This window comes from Rhinopithecus roxellana, chromosome 12, assembly GCF_007565055.1.
Source record: "Rhinopithecus roxellana isolate Shanxi Qingling chromosome 12, ASM756505v1, whole genome shotgun sequence".
NCBI classification, from domain to species: Eukaryota; Metazoa; Chordata; class Mammalia; order Primates; family Cercopithecidae; genus Rhinopithecus; species Rhinopithecus roxellana.
The window spans coordinates 103,807,585-103,827,206 of record NC_044560.1 but is presented as its reverse complement, the minus strand read 5'-3'; the positions used below and the strand labels follow the sequence as shown (position 1 = coordinate 103,827,206).

The following is a 19,622-nucleotide window of genomic DNA, read 5'->3' as shown; positions in this document are numbered from 1 at the left end:
TTGTTTGTTTGTTTCAAGATAGTGTCTTGTTCTGTTGCACAGGCTGGAGTACGGTGGTGTGATCATATCTCACTGCAGCCTCAACCCCCTGGGCTCAAGCGATACTTCCCACCTCAGCCTTCCAAATAGCTGGGGTTACAGGTGCACACCACCACGCCCGACTTGCACAGTCATTTTCTTACGGCACAAAGACACGTAACTCTGCACTTGTTCATCAACCTCTTCCTCCAAACCGTCTCTGAGCGAGTCACTCCTGTCTTACAAACACCGGCTTCCTGCTGTGGGGGAGACCACACCCATCTTAATTGATGGCAAAGCCCCTTGTGATGTGGTCTTGTCAGCTCTTCACCTTCCTCTACCCTATTTGTGAGGGCTTTTTGTGACTGCTGGAGAGCATTCCACAGCCCCACCTCCCGAGCTTCAGTCCTGCTGCTGCTCTGCTCCTAGAGTGCGGCCGTTTCATTTCATACCAGTGCCCTCCGGGGACTTCAGGGCTTCACAGATCTCCTAGGCTCCCTTGAGCTCATGTCTCCAGGACTGGCAGTGTACACTCAGCAGGGGCTCCACGGAGGGTCACCTCACACACCAACCCCAGGGAAGCCAGCATTCGACTTGAACCACACTGCACAATCAGATGCCACACAATTTTTGGAATTGGCATTGATCAGGAAAATGATTTAAAAGGTGAGGGATGCTGTTTATTGAATAAAGGATAGCATTACCCTCCCATGTGAGGCTCCCGGGAAAGAGTACCTGGTAAGCCTGTGCAACTGAGTACATTAGAGTCTTCTAAAGTTAAATTTGGAATTGGGATGAGGTAGGAAAAAATCTATGTTCATTGGATACAGAATGCAATTGTCTGTCGGTGCAGGAACTGAAGTATCTGCAGCAAATTATATTTAAGACTCTATTGTCGCAGGCAGATTAGCTAATGCTTGATTTTAAGTATAGGCTTCTAATGCTATTACTCCTGGTTAACTCTGCCTGGCAGGTAACCTTGTGGAACAAATGACTGCATTGCTTGAATAACATATTTGATCAAACAGGACAATTCTTTCAAAAATTGAGTTCTCTGTGGCAATTTGAGGCCTGTAATCAGCAAATTAGATGATTACAGCAGGGATAAAAATAGTCTTCTAACAATGTCCAAGGTAGAAATGTGATTTGAATTTCAAAATGTGGAACATGTGGTAGGAAAATGCACGGTTGGGTAAATATGAGTAGACATTATCAGATTTGATTTCTCTTTCTAGCCCTGCTCGGAGCTAGAGCCTAATTTTGCCTGAATAAACTGCAATCTTGTTTGTGTCTGAGTTAGAGGATTGACGCGTATCGGGTGCCATGCTCCGAATCTTAAAGGGCTCCATGGCTCTACCTGCCTTAGAAACTAAAAGTCAGTGTGAACCTCAGCATCATGTATTTATCCACATGGTACCAAATAACCATCATGAAAGAGTAAGCTGTCTGTGTTCCACACAGGGAAGATGGCATTGGAAAACCCTTGACTCCCACCACCTGAGGACCAGGGTTTTTTTTGTTTTATTTATTTATTTATTTTTTTGTCGTTGTTGTTGTTAGGCACAGTGGGCAGAGAAATGACAGCAACTCTGGCAGACTCTAGCAAGTGAATTCTTTTTTGGGAGACAGGGTCTTGCTCCGACGCTTAGGCTGGAGTGCAGTGGCACAATCATGGCTCACTGCAGCCTCAACCTCCCAGGCTCAGGTGATTCTCCCATCTCGGCCTCCTGGGTAGCTGGTACAGGCATGCGCCCCCACAACCAGCTAATTTTTAAATTTTTTGTAGAGATGGGGTTTTGCCATATTGCCCAGGCTGGTCTTGAACTCCTGGGCTCAGGTGGTCTGCCCACTTTGGCCTCCCAAAGTGCTGGGATTAGAGGTGTGAGCCACTGCGCCCGGCCGCAAGTGAATTCTGTGAGCTGAGGCAGGATATCAGGATATGGTCCACCACAATCCAGTGTCTCCAGGGTTGGTGAATCACTCACTCTTTCTCCATCTCTAACCTGAGGGTTAGATCAAGGGGCCACATCAGTGATCTCCATTCTCTGGTCCTTGCTAACGCATCTCCTTAGGACATCTGTTCACCCAAGTTGACTGAGCTGCCATTTTCACCCCAATGTCTCTTGTGGCCTCCTCTGGCTTTAGCTGAATAGTAGAACATAAGTGACTTGGTCAAGGGGTATTTGCAGCCAATGAGAGAGAGGCCAAAGCATGGATTACTAGCAAGTGGAAAAAGCTCCTCTTACAGGGGAACTTTGATTTCCACTTACTAGCAGCTTTTAGGCTTCTTGAGTATAGACATGATTGATTAATATGGATGTCATTTACCCATTCGGGACTTAGCCTTTATTAGCACCAATGATTAACAGCTGCCTGTGACAACACTGCCACTTAAAAAGCTTTGACTTCCGGAAATGCAGCATTCCAACAAGTTACATATAAGGCATTCTTATTTCAGCATATTCTAGCACTCTCTGCAATACAGTGGCTTGCTAAATGACCTATGAATTAATGTTTACCTCAAATATGCTTTTTTTTTTTTTTTTTTTTTTGAGATGGAGTCTTACTCTGTCATGCAGGCTGGAGTGCAGTGGCATGATCTTGGCTCACCGCAACCCCCGCCTACCGGGTTCAAGCGATTCTCCTGCCTCAGCCTCTTGAGTAGCTGGGACTTCAGGCGCCCACCACCACATCTGGCTAATTTTTTGTACTTTTAGTAGAAATGAGGTTTCACCGTGTTGGTCAGGCTGTTCTTGATCTCCTGACTTCAAGTGATCCGCCCGCCTCGAACCTCCCTAAGTGCTGGGATTACAGGCATGAACCATTGTGCCCAGCCTCAAATGTACTTTCAAATTTGCTGTTACCTCAATGTATCAAGCTCTCATTGGAAATAGAAATGTTTTTAGTGCCACCTTTTTGCTTAGAAAATGTCAAATGTAGGCCGGCCACACTGGCTCATGCCTGTAATCCCAGCACTTTGGGAGGCTGAGGCAGGTGGATCATCCGAGGTCTGGAGTTCAGGACCAGCCTGGCCAACACAGTGAAACCCTGTCTCTACTAAAAATACAAAAAAAAATTAGCCGGGCCTGGTGGCAGGTGCCTGTAATCCCAGCTTCTCAGGAGGCTGAGGCAGGAGAATTGCTTGAACCCGGGAGGCGAAGGTTGCAGTAAGTCAAGATCACACCACTGCACTCCAGCCTGGGTGACAGAGTGAGACTCTGTCTAAAAAAAAAAAAAAAGCCAAATGTAAGTTAACCACTTTTAAGATTTTGCAAAGTCACTTACAAATGAATGCCATTAAAAATTCACTGCTTTTTTTTTTTTTTTTTGACAGGGTCTCACTCTATCGCCCAGGCTGGAGTGCAGTGGCACGATGTCAGCTCACTGCAACCTTCACCTCCCAGGTACAAGCAATTCTTCTGCCTCAGCCTCCCAAGTAGCTGGGACTACAGGAGCACACCACCACAAAACCAGCTAATTTTTGTATTTTTAATAGAGACAGGGTTTCACCATGTTGGCAAGGCTTGTCTCAAGCTCCTGGCTTCAAGTGATCTGCCTGCCTCAGCCTCCCAAAGTGCTGGGATTAAAAGTGTCAGCCACCACATCCAGCCAAAAACTCACTGCTTTTTTTTTTGAGATGGAGTCTCACTCTGTCGCCCAGGCTGGAGTGCAGTGGCGCGAACTTGGTTCACTGTAAGCCCCGCCTCCCAGGTTCACGCCATTCTCCTGTCTCAGCCTCCCGAGTAACTGGGACTACAGGTGCCCACCACCATGCCCGGCTAATTTTTTTTTTTTTTTTTGTATTTTTTAGTAGATATGGGGTTTCACCGTGTTAGCCAGGATGGTCTCGATCTCGACCTCGTGATCCACCTGCCTCAGCCTCCCAAAGTGCTGGAATTACAGGCACCAGGCCCTAACTCACTGCTTTTTAAGGCTAGAACATCTCTGCCTACGATGAAGAAATAACTATTATAGCTAGTCCTGTCATTTGACTAAATACCATTACATTACATGTAGATTTACAATGCATTTATTAGGATAACTGTAGTATTAAAACTTGCCAGAGGGCTGGGTGCCGTGGCTCACACCTGTAATCCCAGCACTTTAGGAGGCTGAGGTGGGCAGATCACGAGGTCAGGAGATCAAGACCATCCTGGCTAACATGGTGAAACTCCATCTTTACTAAAAACACAAAAATTAGCCAGGTGTGGTGGTACACACCTGTAGTCTCAGCTACTCAGGAGGCTGAGGCAGGAGAATCGCTTGAACCCAGGAGGTAGAAGTTGCAGTGGGCTGAGATTGCATCATTGCCCTCCAGCCTGGGCGACAAAGCGAGACTTGGTCTCAAAAAATAATAATAAAATAAAAATAAAAAATAAGTAAATAAATAAAACTTGCCAGAAAAGCCGGGCGCAGAGTGGCTCATGCCTGTAATTCTATCACTTTGGGAAGCCAAGGAGGGCAGATCACCTGAGGTCAGGAGTTCGAGACCAGCCTGGCCAACATGGAAAAACCCCGTTGCTACTAAAAATACAAACTTAGCTGGGTGTGGTGGCGCATGCCTATAGTCCCAGCTACTTGGGAGGCTGAGGCTGGAGAATGCCTTGAACCCGGGAGGCGGAGGTTGCAATGAGCTGAGATTGTACAGTGGTACTACACTTCAGCCTGGCACTAGGTTGCAATGAGCTGAGATTGTACAGTGGTACTACACTTCAGCCTGGCACTACAGCCTGGCAACACAGTGAGACTCCATCTCAAAACAAAACAAAAAAACAAAACAAAACAAAAATTTGCCAGAACTACATCAATGTCAACAGTAAGGTCTCTCTCCAACCTTATACAAACATGGTTAGATTTGACTCTTTTTGAGATGGAATCTTGCTCTGTCGCCTAGACTGTACTGCCGTGGCGTCATCTTGGTTCACTGCATATGGTTACAAATTTCAAATGGCTGCTTTTTTCTTTAGATTTTTGCCAAATGAGATAAAATACCAAGTTGAAAATAAGCAGTATTTGTTCATTCACCTTCCTTGTATGCACTGGCACACATGATGAAGCACTGTTAGTCCAACACAAGACTCCAAAAGACCACCACTTGAAGAATGTTCAGTAAAAAGTCATGTGAGCAGCTGGACGCGGTGGCTCACACCTGTAATCCTAGCACTTTGGGAGGCCAAGGAGGGCGGATCACGAGGTCAGGAGATTGAGACCATCCTGGCCAACGTGGTGAAACGCCGTCTCTACTAAAAGTATAAAAAAAAAAAAAAAAAAAAAAAAAAAAGTCATGTGAGCTGTACAAGAGGCCTGTTAAGTGGACAGCAATCATTAGCAAGGCACTTGGTGACTCCATCAATGCTTAGCAAACAGGCTGCATCATGCCCTCGACTGACATATACCTCTACTTTGAATTTTTTTCTTTTCTTGTTTTTTATGAGATGGAGTCTCACTCCGTCACCCAGGCTGGAGTGCAGTGGCATGATCTCAACTCACTGCAACTGCTGCCTCCTGGTTCAAGTGATTCACCTGCCTCAGCCTCCCAAGTAGCTGGGATTATAAACCTGTGCCACTATGCCAAGCTGATTTTGTACTTTTAGTAGAGACGGGGTTTCTCCATGTTGGTCAGGCTGGTCTTGAACTCCCAACCTCAGGTGATCTGCCTGTCTTGGGTCCCAAAGTGCTGGGATTACAGGTGTGAACCACCACGCCCAGCCTTAATTTTTGTAATTTTACTAGATGGGGTTTCAACATGTTGGGCAGGCTGGTCTCAAACTCCTGACCTCAAGTGATCTGCCCAACTCAGCCTCCCAAAGTGCTGGGGTTACAGGCGTGAGGCACCGCGCCCAGCCGCATTTTCTTCTTTTCCTTTTTTTTTAAATTTTTTTTTGAGATGGAGTCTTGCTGTTGCCCAAGCTGGAGTGCAGTGGCGCAATCTCAGCTCACTGCAAGCTCTGCCTCCCAGGTTCATGCCATTCTCCTGCCTCAGCCTCCCAAGTAGCTGGGACTACAGGTGCCCACTACCACGCCCAGATAATTTTTATATTTTTAGTAGAGATGGGGTCTCACCATTTTAGCCAGGATGGTCTCGATCTCCTGACCTCAGGTGGTCCTCCCACCTCAGCCTCCCAAAGTGCTGGGATTACAGGCGTAAGCCACCGTGCCCGGCCACATTTTCTTCTTAAAAGCAGTTTTAGGTTACTATGTTAAAAGTTCTCCAAATAAAAATTCACTTATTCTTTAGGTTAAGATTTGGTTAAGGACAAAAAAAAAAAAAAAAAAAAAAAAGCATTTAATCACACTAATTACAGATTCCTTATGGCCTTTAACCAGTCCTAAGAAGGAAGTTATACCTAGGAATCCTCTTCGGTGTGGACATGACCTCACCACTACTGCCATCGATAGCCAATGAACCTGATGTGAGCAGCCACCAGTACAGGGCGTGGTGAGAGAAATACCAGGTGGACTCCTCGCTTCCAGCTCAGGGGGCACCAGGAGGCAGACAGGCTGCACCTGAAGCCCACTTCTAAAGTTTTCTTTCCATCAAATACATTGAAAAATGTATTTAACCAAAAGAGTTAAGCCTCAAGGCTGGGTGAGGTGGCTCACACCTGTAATCCCAGCACTTTGGAAAGCTAAGATGGGCGGATCACCTGAGGTCAGGAGTTTTGAGACCAGCCTGGCCAACATGGCAAAACCCCATCTCCATTAAAAATACAGAAATTAGCTGGGTGTGGTGGCACATGCCTGTAGTCCCAGCTACTTAGGAGGCTGAGGCAGGAGAATCACTTAAACCCGGGAGGCAGAGGCTGCAGTGAGCCAAGACTGTGCCGCTGCACTCCAGCCTGGGTGACACAGTGAGACCCTGTCCCTGTCTTAAAAAAAAAAAGACTTGAGCCTCAAGAAGTATGAAGTCAAAAAAGATAACTTGATATAGTCACAATAAAGGCTGACTTCTACCTTAAGTTACCAGACACAGCTCATAAAACCAGCTGTCTCAAAGACAGTATTATCTTTATTAAAAAACGGATAGATATAGCAGCACTTACAAAACAGAGTTCATTCAAAGGCATTGTACACTGTCAACTGATAATGTGGAGACAGCAACCCCCTGCCTAGCTGGTTGTGGGCTCTGCACAACATTTGCCCGCAACCACCTGCTCCACTTGGTACAATGCAGCCCAGAACACCCGCGGGGAGAGCCAGGCCACTGTGGCCCTCCACAGCTTCAAGCCTTTGTTGTTGTGTGAGTCCCTCAGGTCAAGTAGCACCTTCCATAGCAGCATTGGGAGCACGCACTGGTGTCTGGAGGTGGCTGGTGTACTTGACCCACTTATTTAAAAAAAATCTATAAGCATTCAATAAAAAACACTTTGCCCTGTTCGATGCCATCCACAGAAATACTTCTGCTGTGGAAGAAACTCTTCCATTTAGATATCTGTAAAAGCAAACGCACGCCTCCGCTGCAACAGACAGAAGAGAACGTGGAGCAGGCGCTTCCGTGTGACTGTCTTTGGTGGAGAAGGATGGGGTGGTCACGCCATTTCTGGCTCGCTGCTCTGCTTCTTACTGCTCTGTGGAGGGGTGAGGAGCCCACTGGGGAGAGGAGAAGCCCTATTTTGTTCAGACAACACGGCTTTCTTTGCTCGGGCTTTGTCCTGTCGGTAAGAATAAAAGGGACAACATGTTAAAGTACAACATATCCTTGGGCTTCAACTACCACAGGTTTTTCTTTTTCTTTTTAATTTTTTTTTTTTTTCCCCGAGATGGAGTCTCGCTTTGTCACCCAGACTGGAATATGGTGACGGGATCTCACTTCCACTTTCCGGGTTTGAGCGATTCTCTGCCTCAGCCTCCCGAGTAGAGTAGCTGAGATTACAGGCACCCACCACCATGCCCGGCTAATTTTTGTATTTTTCATAGAGATGAGGTTTTGCCGTTTTGGTCAGGCTGGTCTCGAACTCCTGACCTCAGGCAATCTGCCCACCTCAGCCTCCCAAAGTGCTGGGACTACAGACATGTGCCACCATGCCTGGCTAGTTTTTAAATTTTTTAGGGATGGGGACTCCCTATGTTGCCTAGGCTAGTCTCGAACTTCTGGGCTCAAGCAGTCCTTCTGCCTTGGCCTCCAAAAGCCACTGTGTCTGGCCACTATGTCTTTTTCTATGGAGGTGAGTAAAGGAAAAAAAAAAAAATCAAAGAACACTTTAGAACTCTGGGGTCTATACGATAGTGAGATACAGCATCAATTTGCCAGAATTTTTCTTGTTCAAGGAATTAAAATTGGAGTTTTTAAGGATATTTGGAGCCTGCCTGAAGAAAACTGAACAGGTTATTTAGGCAGTTTTTTTTCTTTTGAGACATAGTTTTGCTGTTGCCCAGGCTGGAGGGCAGTGGTGTGATCTCAACGCACTACAACCTACGCCTCCCAGGTTCAAATGATTCTCCTGCCTTGGCCTCTCGAGTAGCTGGGACTACAGGTGCCCACCACCATACCTGGCTAATTTTTGTATTTTTTTTTTTTTGAGACGGAGTCTCACTCTATCGCCCAGGCTGGAGTGCAGTGGCTGGATCTCAGCTCACTGCAAGCTCCGCCTCCCGGGTTTACGCCATTCTCCTGCCTCAGCCTCCGGGACTACAGGCGCCCGCCACCTCGCCCGGCTAGTTTTTTGTATTTTTTAGTAAGCCAGGATGGTCTCAATCTCCTGATCTTGTGATCCACCCGTCTCGGCCTCCCAAAGTGCTGGGATTACAGGCTTGAGCCACAGCGCCCGGCCTAATTTTTGTATTTTTAGTAGAGACAGGGTTTCACCATGTTGGCCAGGCTCGTCTTGGAACTCCTGGCCTCAAGTAATCGGTCCACCTTGGCCTCCCAAAGTGCTGGGTTGACAGGCCTGAACCACTGCGGCTGGCCTATTTAGGCAGTTTTAAGAATTTGGGCAAGAAGGACTGAAAGAAGGAGCAGCACTGACCAGCAAATCCAAGCTGTCTCTGTGGGTCTGTATGTTGTGTGCATCTTCATCAGCAACGCCCCTGAAGTGCTTCAGTTTTGAGCTCCCCGTCTCCCTTATAACCATGGCAAATGGAACCATCCACTTGACACAGTTCTCTATGTCGCACCACTGATATCCTGCAGGGAAGATATCGTGGGCTTAACCTGAAGCTGACAACTGAGTGTAAGCTTAGTATACCTTGTTTGTGCACGCATTGGAAAGCCTACTTACCTGAAACCTTTTGCATCAATTCAGATGAAGAGAAATGATACAAGGCTGAAGCAGCAAGTATACCATAAGGAAATTCGAGGCAGTCAACATCCAGGACACAGAGATCCAGCAGCTACGGAGAAGAAAAGAATGCTGAGATGGACGCCACCACACGCCTCTTCTAGAGTTCCTCACTCCAGCTGCAGGGAAGGTGGCCCCACGGATGTGATGGAGCCACTTACCTCTGCAATCTGTATAAAGATTTGCTGGGGATACTGCGGCAGTAGCACTTCATGTAAGTCATTTAGATATGCAACCTGCATGTATACATTCAGCCAGGACACAATAGTCAGGGGACTTAAACGCCACTTAAGGGCCTAAAGGAAAACAGAGAGAAAAGAGACCGATGATTGAGAAAAGAAGTTCAAAATGCAGCCATGTTCCATGCCACAATGTGTCCAGCTGGAGAACACCTCCCAGAGGCACTCCCACTTCAGGTGGAAAAGATCTGACATACGCATTTTAAAAATGGCTGGAAAATTCACTGGAACCCACCTTCATAATCATTAATTCCATGGTGAGAATTTCATCTCCTGAACAAGCTCCATCTGTCACATATGCAAACTGGTGCAACTTTGGAGGATAGATTTCCTGAAAGGAAATAAAAGATGGCACTAGCACCAAAGCCAGTCTCTAATAGTCTCAATTTATAATGCATCCAAAATGACTTCTCAGCACCCTGGCATGGAAAGAGAGAAGACGCACTGATGGGATTAACACAGAAGCCACTCCAATGGTTCAACATGTGTTCGTTGTAAAAACAAAACAAAACAAAACAAAACAAAACAAAACAAAAAAAACCTCCTCCCACCCACCCTTAAATAAATGGATGGAACTTTGACTCACTATGGGTACTTTTGAAATCTCCCCTTTTCAGTACCTTTAACATGTTTGAAAGTCAGGCCCATACACCCTTTGATAATCATACACAAATTTTTCATCCTTTCTTTTTTCTTTTTAGACAGAATTTCCCTCTGTTGCCCAGGCTGGAGTGCAGTGATGGATCTTGACTCACTGCAACCTCTGCCTCCTGGGCTTCAGCGATTCTCTTGCCTCAGCCTCCTGAATAGCTGGGATTACAGGCGCGCGCCCCCACGCCTGGCTAATTTTTGTATTTTTAGTACAAATGGTGTTTCACCATGTTTCAAACTACTGGCTTCAAGTGACCTAGCTGCCTTGGCCTCCCAAAGTGCTTGGGATCATAGGCATGAGCCACCACCCTGGGCCCAAAACTATAATCTTAGTTCAAAGATCAATTTTTTTTTCTTTGCTCAATGTAACTACACAAACCTAGATCTTCCATACCCTCACTACTTTCCTCTTCCTGGTCACTTTCCAGCCTCTTTTCTTTTTGGCATGTGTCTTAACTTTTAGGGTAGCAAATTAGAAAAATTTAGGATGAGTGCTATAGACAAAAAAAACACCAACCTCTTCCCCCAATCTCAGTGGAGCTCAAGAAATAACACACATTATAGAACGAATACTTGAAAATGATTTACCTCAAGTTTGGCTGCAATAAATAAAGATGAAATCCCAATAAGCTGTAAAAGAGTTTTTACAACATTTTCCTGTGTCGCCATATACCGGTCAAAGAAATCCTGTGCCAAGTAAAAGGTCTCCCTGTGAAGTTTATAGACTTCACACACCTGAAAACATATTAAGTAAGTTTTAGAACGGTTACTTGAGGGAGGGGAAAAAAAAAAAAACCTTGTAATGACTTTGGTGAAGGACAATATAGGACAATATTAAATGCAAAGTTCTTGAACTCAACAACTGATGTTTTTTTGTTAGTTTGTTTTTTGTTTTGAGACAGTGTCATATTCTGTCGCCCAGGCTGGAGTGCAGTGTTGTGATCTTGGTTCACTGCAACCTCCGCCTCCCAGGCTCAAGCAATTCTCTTGCTTCAGCCTCCCGAGTACCTGGAATTATAGGCACCCGCCACCATGCCCAGCTAATTTTTGTATTTTTAGTAGAAATGGTGTTTCACCTTGTTGGCCAGGCTGGTCTTGAACTCCTGGCCTCAAGTGATCCGCCTGCTTCAGCCTCCCAAAGTGATGGGATTATAGGGATGAGCCACTGTGCCCAGCCTAACAACTGATAGGTTTTAAATGAGGGGCCCTCTGGCCTGTCCCACCCTCATCTGCCTAGGATGTGAATCATCCCCTTGCCCGCACATCCCCGTGGAGCAGGCCACCTGCCTGTTAGTCACTCAGTAGCACACAGGTTATCAGATGGACTGTCACAGCACAGCAGTGCTGGTGTTGAAGCAAGCAGCCCTTATTTTACTGAATAATGGCCCCACAGGGCAAGAGTACTGAGGCTGGCTATTTGGAAACGCCAAAGAGAAGCCGTGAAGTGCTTTCTTTTAAGTGAAAATGTGAAAGTAGAGGATTAAAAACATAGCATAGCTAGAGCTCAGTATTATCTGTGGCTTCAGGCATCTTCTGCGGGTCTTGGGATGTACCCCCGAGGATGAGGGGTACTTTTGTAGTTACATATTCAATTTCTACATGTTTTCATGAAACAGGTCTGCCTGAGCTGTCCTTCCACTTCAGAAGAAAAGCCCACTTCTCATCCATTCAAGTCTTACAAGGTTGTCTAGGAAGTTTCCCTTAATCAGAAACTATAAGCTACCGCAGTTCATCCCAGTAAGAGATATACTACCAATAAAAATAAATTTTGTTATACTTGTTCTTTTGATTAACTGTTAAAGAGAAATAAAATAGTGTGGATCAAGAAAAGATTTGAGTTGGGTGCTGTAGCGCACACCCGTAATCCCAGCATTTTGGGAGGCCAAGGCAGGGGGATCCCTTGATCCCAGGAGTTGGAGACCAGCTGGGGCAACACAGTGAGACCCCATCTCAACAAAAAATAAAAAATTGGCAGGACGTAGTAGCTCATGCCTGTAGTCCCAACAACTGGGGAGGCTGAGGCGGGAGGACTGCTTGAGCCCGGGAATTGGAGCCTGTAGTGAGCCGTGACTGCACCACTACATTCCAGCTTGGGCGAACGAGCAACTCCGTCTCAAAATACAGAAGCCACTCCAATGGTCCAAATATCTTAAAAAATGTGCTAAAAAAAAAAATTGAGACAGAGTCTCATGGTCACCCAGGCTGGAGTGCACTGGCACTATCACGGCTCACTGCAGGCTCCAACTTCCAGGCTCAAGCAATCCTCCCACTTCAGCCTCTGCAGTAGTTGTGACTACAAGCGTGAGCCACTATACTCTGACAATTTTTTATGTTTTGTTGAAATGGGGTCTTGAGGGCCGGGTGCAGTGGCTCACACTTGTAATCCCGGCACTTTGAGAGGTCAAGGCAGGCGGATCACCTGAGGTCAGGAGTTCAAGACCAGCCTGACCAATGTGGAGAAACCCCGTCTCTACTAAAAATACAAAATTAGCCAGGCGTGGTGGCGTATGCCTGTAATCTCAGTTATTCAGGAGCCTGAGGCAAGAGAATCGCTTGAAACCGGGAGGCAGAGGTTGCAGTGAGCTGAGATCGTCCCACTGCACTCCAGCCTGGCCAACAATAGCAAAACTCTGTTTCAAAAAAAAAGACAAGACATGGGGTCTCGCTATGTTGCCCCGGCTAGTCTCCAACTCCTGGGCTCAAGGGATCCTTCTGCCTTGGCCTCCCAAAGTGCTGGGATTACAAACATGAGCCACTGTGCCCAGCCAGGATTTGAACAGTATATTTTATTAGAATAAATGGGAATGGTGGCAAAAGGGAATGGATTCCAAGAAATTAAAAAGAAACAACGTCAGCCCTGTTTAAGATAAATTTGTTCACATGTGTTTACAATTTATGACAGTAGCTATCAAAGAGGTGATATATGCATCCCAGTGAGCACATTTAAAAGCAATTTAGCCAGGCACGATGGCTCACGCCTGTAATCCCAGCACTCTGGGGGGCCAAGGCGGGTGGATCACGAGGTCAGGAGTTCAAGACCAGCTGGCCAACATGGTGAAACCCTGTCTCTTCTAAAAATACAAAAATTAGCCGGGTGTGGTGGCGTGCACCAGTAATCTCAGTTACTCAGGAGGCTGAGGCCCGGAGAATCGCTTGAACCCGTGAGGCAGAGGTTGCAGTGAGCCGAGATTTTGCCACTGCACTCCAGCCTGGGTGACAAAGACTCCATCTCAAAAAAAAGAAAAGAAAAAAAAAAAGATTTCGAAATTCTTGCTAAGAATACAAGCAAAACAGAAAGACCACCTCAGTAAGTATACCATATAGCTTCAGAGATGGAGAACGTGTCAAGGGAATCAACCACACAGAGGTCCTAATACACAAAAATGCTGGAAATGCTCAGTGCTTTCATGAAGCCAACAGAAGACTCAAGCTCACCTCCATTAACCAATCCAGAAGAATTGCTCGCATTTTTGGCTGCAGAAGAGGGTGTTGCTCAAGAAAGTGCTGATCCCTTAAGTATGTCTTTTCCTTGTTTAACATGATTTTCCAGACTTCCTCTCTATTTGCCCAGCTACAACAAAACACACAACAAAAATGAGGCCCACAGAGGGGTAAGAATGCGTCCACGCTATGAGGGATAAAGGGGAGCATGGAGTAAGAGACCTGGAAGCCACGTGGTAGAGTCAGCACTGACCTCAGTACAGGCAGTGGGGAGCCTCTGGATGGTGCAATAATCCGAGGCTTGCACGATGAGTTTGGGTAAACCCGCTCATCATCTTCTTTGTCAGGTGTGGGGATCAGGGAGCAGGGGTCTGCACAGACTGTATTATTGTCCCAAGGCTGTAAATGAAAAATACACAGGAGAGGTGAGATAAGATGCAAACAGCTCCTACATTACCCAAAAACACTGCAAATTCACTTGCAACTCAGTAAGATACTGGGCATGACCTCTGAAAGTGCTTCCAAAAAGATACATTATGATATTTTTTGTCACAACTCAAAGATTTGTTTTTTAGTGAGTACAATGCCTCTACTAAAATTTCTTAAAAGGAAAACAGAATTGTCAATAAAAATATTTACATAAGCACTTCACATTCATTAGTATAAAAGATCAAAAATGTAAATTGGCTGCCATATATATGAAAGTCCCCTCAGTTTAAAACAAAATCCCATCAAATGTGACATTTTTTTTTGTTGCACGACTAGCCAAATATGTTAAACAATAAAGGACTTTCTCTTTTCCTTAACTCGAAACAAACAGAATGAACATCCACCTAGTTAAAACCAAATCAAGTGATGGTCACAGGTCATACTATGAAGTCTACAGGAAGCTAGCCTAGATACTCCTTAAGACCTCTGAATCTTGAGTCTTGCAGGCTAATTCAAATATCCAATAAAATAAGGAACTATTATAAACCAAAGCACTATGCTTTTCTTTTAAAGGTTTCAGATATGTATTCAGTTTTCAGTATCTGAAAAACACTAAAGTTCATTTAGAATATTTTCTTTTTTAAAGCTATTCCTACTCTAAGATGTCTGTTTGATTTTTAAAATTATAAAATAGTAACTCTGCTGAAGATATTAGGCAGGTAACAATCCCACTAGCATGGAAGCCATATGAAAGTCTGAGACTTGGCTTTTTTTTTTTTTTTTTTTTTTTGAGACAGGGTCTCCCTCTGTTGCCCAGGCTGGAGTGCAGTAGTGCGATCTCAGCTCACTGCAACCTCTGCCTCCTGGGGTCAAGCCATCCTCCTGCCTCAGCCTCCTAAGCAGCTAGGACTTCAGGCATGCACAAGCACGCCCAGCTAATTTTTGTATTTTTTGGTAGAGATGGGGTTTTGCCATGTTGTCCAGGCTGGTCTCGAACTCCAGGACTCAAGCCATTCTCCTGCCTTGTCTTCCAAAAGTGCTGGGATTACAGGCCTGAACCAGCGCACCTGGCTTTTTTTTTTAAAAGCAGAGACCACCAGCCTGGAGGTGGTCTCTGCTTTAAAAAAATAGACAACTGGGGTCACTAAAATGAACGTGGAAACTTGGGCTCTAAGTGCTACCTCAAAGACGCAGCACATAGTGGTGACCACAGCACATTGGTCGCCTTCAGAGGAAGCCCAAACACTTTCAGTTGGAAGAGCAAAGCCAGATAAAGCTCTTCCCCACCCAATGTACAAAGAATTGGGCATGCAAATTATCCATGACAGCTCCTGCCAACAGCTGTGCGAGCAAGGCTGCTTCCTTTCAGTTCTACTACCATGTGCGGGTGGCATTTCCTTGACTCAAAAAGGGTCACATTACAACCGCTGTAAGTTGTTCTTCATTCAGGAAGAATGAATTCTAGTCTTGAAGGCATAATGCTGGGTACCGCCCTCGAAGGCCAGATGGCTGGCACATCTGAGAGCAGGCCTTTGGACATAGATGAGTCCAGCAGCAGTTCCCAAACTAGGTGAACCATCAGCAGACAAACGGTTTCCAAAGTTGGCCTTTTAGGGACCAGTGGATGAGGTAGAATAATTAAGCCTATGTCCTTAACTTGAGTGTACACCAAGTTTCAAAGCAAGATCTGTCTGACTTTATTTAGGAAGGAATGAGATAACAGCAAGAGACCAACGGGATTCCTAACCACTCCATCTCCTCATACCACTTTTTTCCTTATGTAGGATTATTTTCTGAAAAGTAACAGTCCAGGATTCCACTTCAATAGAAAGACTGAGTCTCGTGCAAAAAAATTAAACAACAAAATGGACGTGTTAAGTAGGTCTTAGATAAAAGGGTATTCTTTTAATTAAGAACAGGCTAAGATGAAAATTAAAAAACTTCCATGTGGTCTTGATGAAGCAGTTACACAAGAGTTTAGCACAATGGCTCCAAGTAGCTCAAAACTGTCGTACTGGGGTGAACTATGATAACTCCAGAGAAAAGTTCTGTACGTGAACAGGGAAAAAGGTTCTGTGGTACCCCCAAGTTCTAGTTTCATGAATCTCCACAAAGAAATAACAAAGATACTGATCCATACATAGACAGCTAATGTTTAAGCTATCTACTCTACAAAATGTACAGAAATCTGTTGCCATTAATCTCTGGATAACCACGAAAATGCCTTCTAGTGGGAAATGGTACAGCTATTCTGGCAGCACAGCTATCCACGCTGTGGCCAGGGGACAGAGCCACAATCCGTCCCAGGCACTCTCGTCACTACTCAGGCTATCCTTGAGAACAGACATGCTTCTAAAACTCCAAGAATGTAACAGGGATGGCCCTGCTTCATCTTCACCTGCAAGTTTCTTTTTTATTCAAAACACAGCTGGGAAAATAATCCTGGATTTCACAAAGTCAGAATTCATTTTATAATACCTAAAAAATCAACTTGCTTGATTTGAACGTACTTTTTTTTTAAGGGGAGAAAAAAAAAAAAACTTGGGATATGCCATCTTACTTCCTTCTCTGAAATGATTTCTTTGAATAAGGAAATCAGCAACCCTTTCTTCAATAGTCAGTGGACCCTCTTCAGAAATGCTTGTCTTGGGGGATCTTACAGTGACAACTGCTATTTAGAACACGGCCCATTGAGTTGAAATCCTTCACACTTCCAGATGAACTACCCTGGCTGCTGCTCTGCACAGTGAGGTGCTCCTCTGCTAACCTAGCTGGGATCCCTGTACTCAGGTGGAACACTGTTTCTGTTCAGCGCTTATCTGTGATAGAGTCAGAAGGCCTGACCAGCTAGTTTAGACATAGGCTGCTTCCCGCACTGGAGCCGTAACTACAGTCTCCAGCCATTTCTGAAAGTAAAGAGATAGTACAAGCTTTTCCTGCAAGAAACTTCTGATGTTATAATGATTATCACACTGCATGCAGGAAATTTGGCAGGAACTCCATCAGGAGAGAAAAGAAAAGCAGTCAAAAAAATGTATTGAGACACCACCTATCATTACACTGAATGTTCCACTGATACTCTTGCTGAGGTCAGGCTGAGCTGGGGATCAATGCAGGTAATTGCTGGAGGGGCTAGAAGAACTTCCAGGGCCAGAAAGAGAAGAATTTGAAACCTGACCTACAGAAGACGGAGGAGGTCCTTAAGCACCATGACAAGAAAAATAGGTGTAGATGGGGGGGAAGTTGTTGCTTATAAACACCCAGGAATCCTCCCCCAGTTCACCAGCTTTTACAGACAAGGCTGAGGGCCCAACTTTGCCCCTGGGTGGCACAGGACTCTGGGTTACTTTCTTCCTCTAACTGAGTCTCAGTTTCCTCCTGGGCAGAAGGGGAGGACTGAATAATGTGATGTCCATTCTGGTTCTTCCAGGCATCAGCACATATCTGCAATCTCAGACGGTGCCAGTCAGGAACACCAAACTTCCTGGAATCCCAGGACTGGCAGAGGCCAGTACCCACTGACAGGTACAGGGACATATGGGCTGTGGCTGCATTTGAGAAGTTCACTCTCACCAGTGTCTCCAGCGAGACGAGAGCATGAAACCCCATGTGACCCACAGGGAGAAGGACCTCCACAGAGGCCCAACCCCGGGCGGACCTACCTGGCTCCCACACTGGTCCCTCGCCGTCCTATCGATTTTGGCCATTTCTTCATCTGGATCCTGCAAAAACTAACATGAAGCCACCCCCATGACCCCAAGGAAACACACCAAACAAGACAAAAACAGAGAGAAGAAGAGAAAGCTAATCAGGTTATGAGCACCGTTCCTGCCCAAGGGACCCCCCCACCCGCCGTAGGCAGAGTCAAGTAGGGTACCCAGGTGAGATGAGGGGGTGCTCCTCAACCTGTCTCTTTTGTACTCACAACGGCCACGTTTGCCTTCCTCTTCCTGGAGCGAGCCGAGAACTCTGCGCCACCGTCCTCCTTCATGGTGTCCCGCTCCTTCGCATCCCTGTGGACCCGGGTGGCACCGGGCCGGGTGAGCACCCGCGACCGCCCCTCCCCCACGCCACCCGTCCCGTCCCGTCCGGCCCCGCGGCGCAGGCACTCACCGCTCCCTGCGCTCCCTCGGCATGATGGGGCTGCTCCGGCCTGAGGCCTGCGGGGCGGCGCGGGGTGAGGCGGCAGCGGGGTCAGGCCGCGGGCCCAGCACCCCTCCCCCCCTCGCGCGCGGGCGGCCGGGCGGGCCAGGAAGATGGCCGATGGCGGGGTGGCCTGTCACCCGCGACCCGCGCCCCCGCCGACCCCCGACCCGGGGTCCCGCCGCCTCCGCCGCCCTCGCTGGCCCGTCGCCTCCCGGGGCCCGGGCTGCCTCAGTGTCCCCTCTGCCCCGCTCCCAGCACCCTCCCGGGGCGCCCCGCGCCGCCGCCCGGGGACCCGCGACCCGGCCGCACCCCGCCCCCACCCAGCTCCCAGGCGCGGTTCGGGCCTCAGGAGTCCCTGTCCGCAGCCCGTGGCGGGAGCCTCACCAGGGTCTTGTCCGCGGCGGGCGGCGCGCTCCAGTCCCGGCAGGCGGCGGCGGCGGCGGCGGCGGCGGGAGTCGTCTGGCAGAGCGCGCGGCGGTGGCGGGATCCGCGCCTGCCCCCTACACCGCGCTGGCGGCCGCGCCGGCTGCTCCTGCGCCCGGCTCAGAGCGGGACATTTAAAATCCCTGCGCGCGGAACCGGCCCCGGCCCGCCCTCGCACCGCCCCGCCGCGACTCCCAGCCCCTCAGCGGCCGCGCGGGACCGGAGCCCGTCCAGCCCCGTCCCTCGCCCCGCCCCCGGATCCGCCCATCCGCGGCCCCGGCCAGCGAGGCGCAGGAACGGGGATCAGGGGCGGGGCCGGCGGGCGGGGCGGGGCCAAGTGACAGGGCCTGCGCGCCGAGGGCCCGGCGCGGGGCGCGGGGCGCGGGACGCTGGGCGGGGCGGCGGGCGGGACGCGGGAGAAGTCTGGCGCGCGGCGGCGAGGGGCGGGCCGCGGGCGCCGGGGGCGGGGCCGAGCGGCGCTGGAGCGGCAAAAAGCCGCGTGGCTGGCGCGGGTGGAATGTAAACACGGCGGGCGGCGCAGGTTCGGGCCCCGGCAGGGTCGAGCCGGGGGGCTGTGAGGAGGCCCTACACGAGGAGCGCCGCCCGCCGTTCCGCCGCGCGCGCTGTCCCGCCAGGCACGCCCTCCCCGCCCCCGGGACGCCGGGTTCCGGGCCCTGAGTCCGGGGCGGGGACATCCCCAAGGTCACCGCGCCTGTGCCTTGGCCTAGAACCAAAGCTTCAGGCCGCGGGGTCTGGGGCTCCCTGGGGGCCGACTGCTATTCCTGGCCGCCCGTCCATTCATCCATCAGTGCATTGGGTCGTTCATTCATTCATTCAAGGAATCTGTGAGTTCCTTCCACGAGCCCCTTCCATACGCGCCCCTCCCCCTCAAGCCCTTCCTGGCGCTCTGAATACCTTTCTGACCCTGGGATTCCCTTGCACCCCATCTCTCGCTTAAAGCCTTCCAGTTGAGGCGGGGCGCGGTGACTCACGGCTG

The 19,622-nt window shown here is 48.2% G+C and overlaps 1 protein-coding gene across 2 annotated transcripts; it reads right to left on the bottom strand.

Annotated features, from left to right (window-relative positions):
- Positions 1 to 7,000: 7,000 nt before the first annotated feature.
- CCNE1 (cyclin E1) lies at positions 7,001 to 18,851 on the bottom strand. 2 transcript variants are annotated; one of them, XM_030913758.1, is made up of 12 exons: positions 18,587 to 18,730; positions 18,170 to 18,216; positions 17,982 to 18,069; positions 17,719 to 17,787; positions 13,881 to 14,026; positions 13,622 to 13,757; positions 10,775 to 10,921; positions 9,771 to 9,866; positions 9,458 to 9,592; positions 9,237 to 9,348; positions 8,985 to 9,142; positions 7,001 to 7,670 (listed from the first exon to the last, which is right to left on the bottom strand). In XM_030913758.1, the coding sequence occupies exons 2-12, from the start codon at positions 18,190 to 18,192 to the stop codon at positions 7,548 to 7,550; spliced, it is 1,233 nt and encodes a 410-aa protein (XP_030769618.1). In that variant the 5' UTR covers positions 18,193 to 18,216; positions 18,587 to 18,730; the 3' UTR covers positions 7,001 to 7,547. The 2 variants fall into 2 exon arrangements, with proteins under 2 accessions (XP_030769618.1, XP_030769619.1); XM_030913759.1 differs by having other exon boundaries at positions 7,021 to 7,670; positions 17,719 to 17,778; positions 18,587 to 18,851.
- Positions 18,852 to 19,622: the final 771 nt, after the last annotated feature.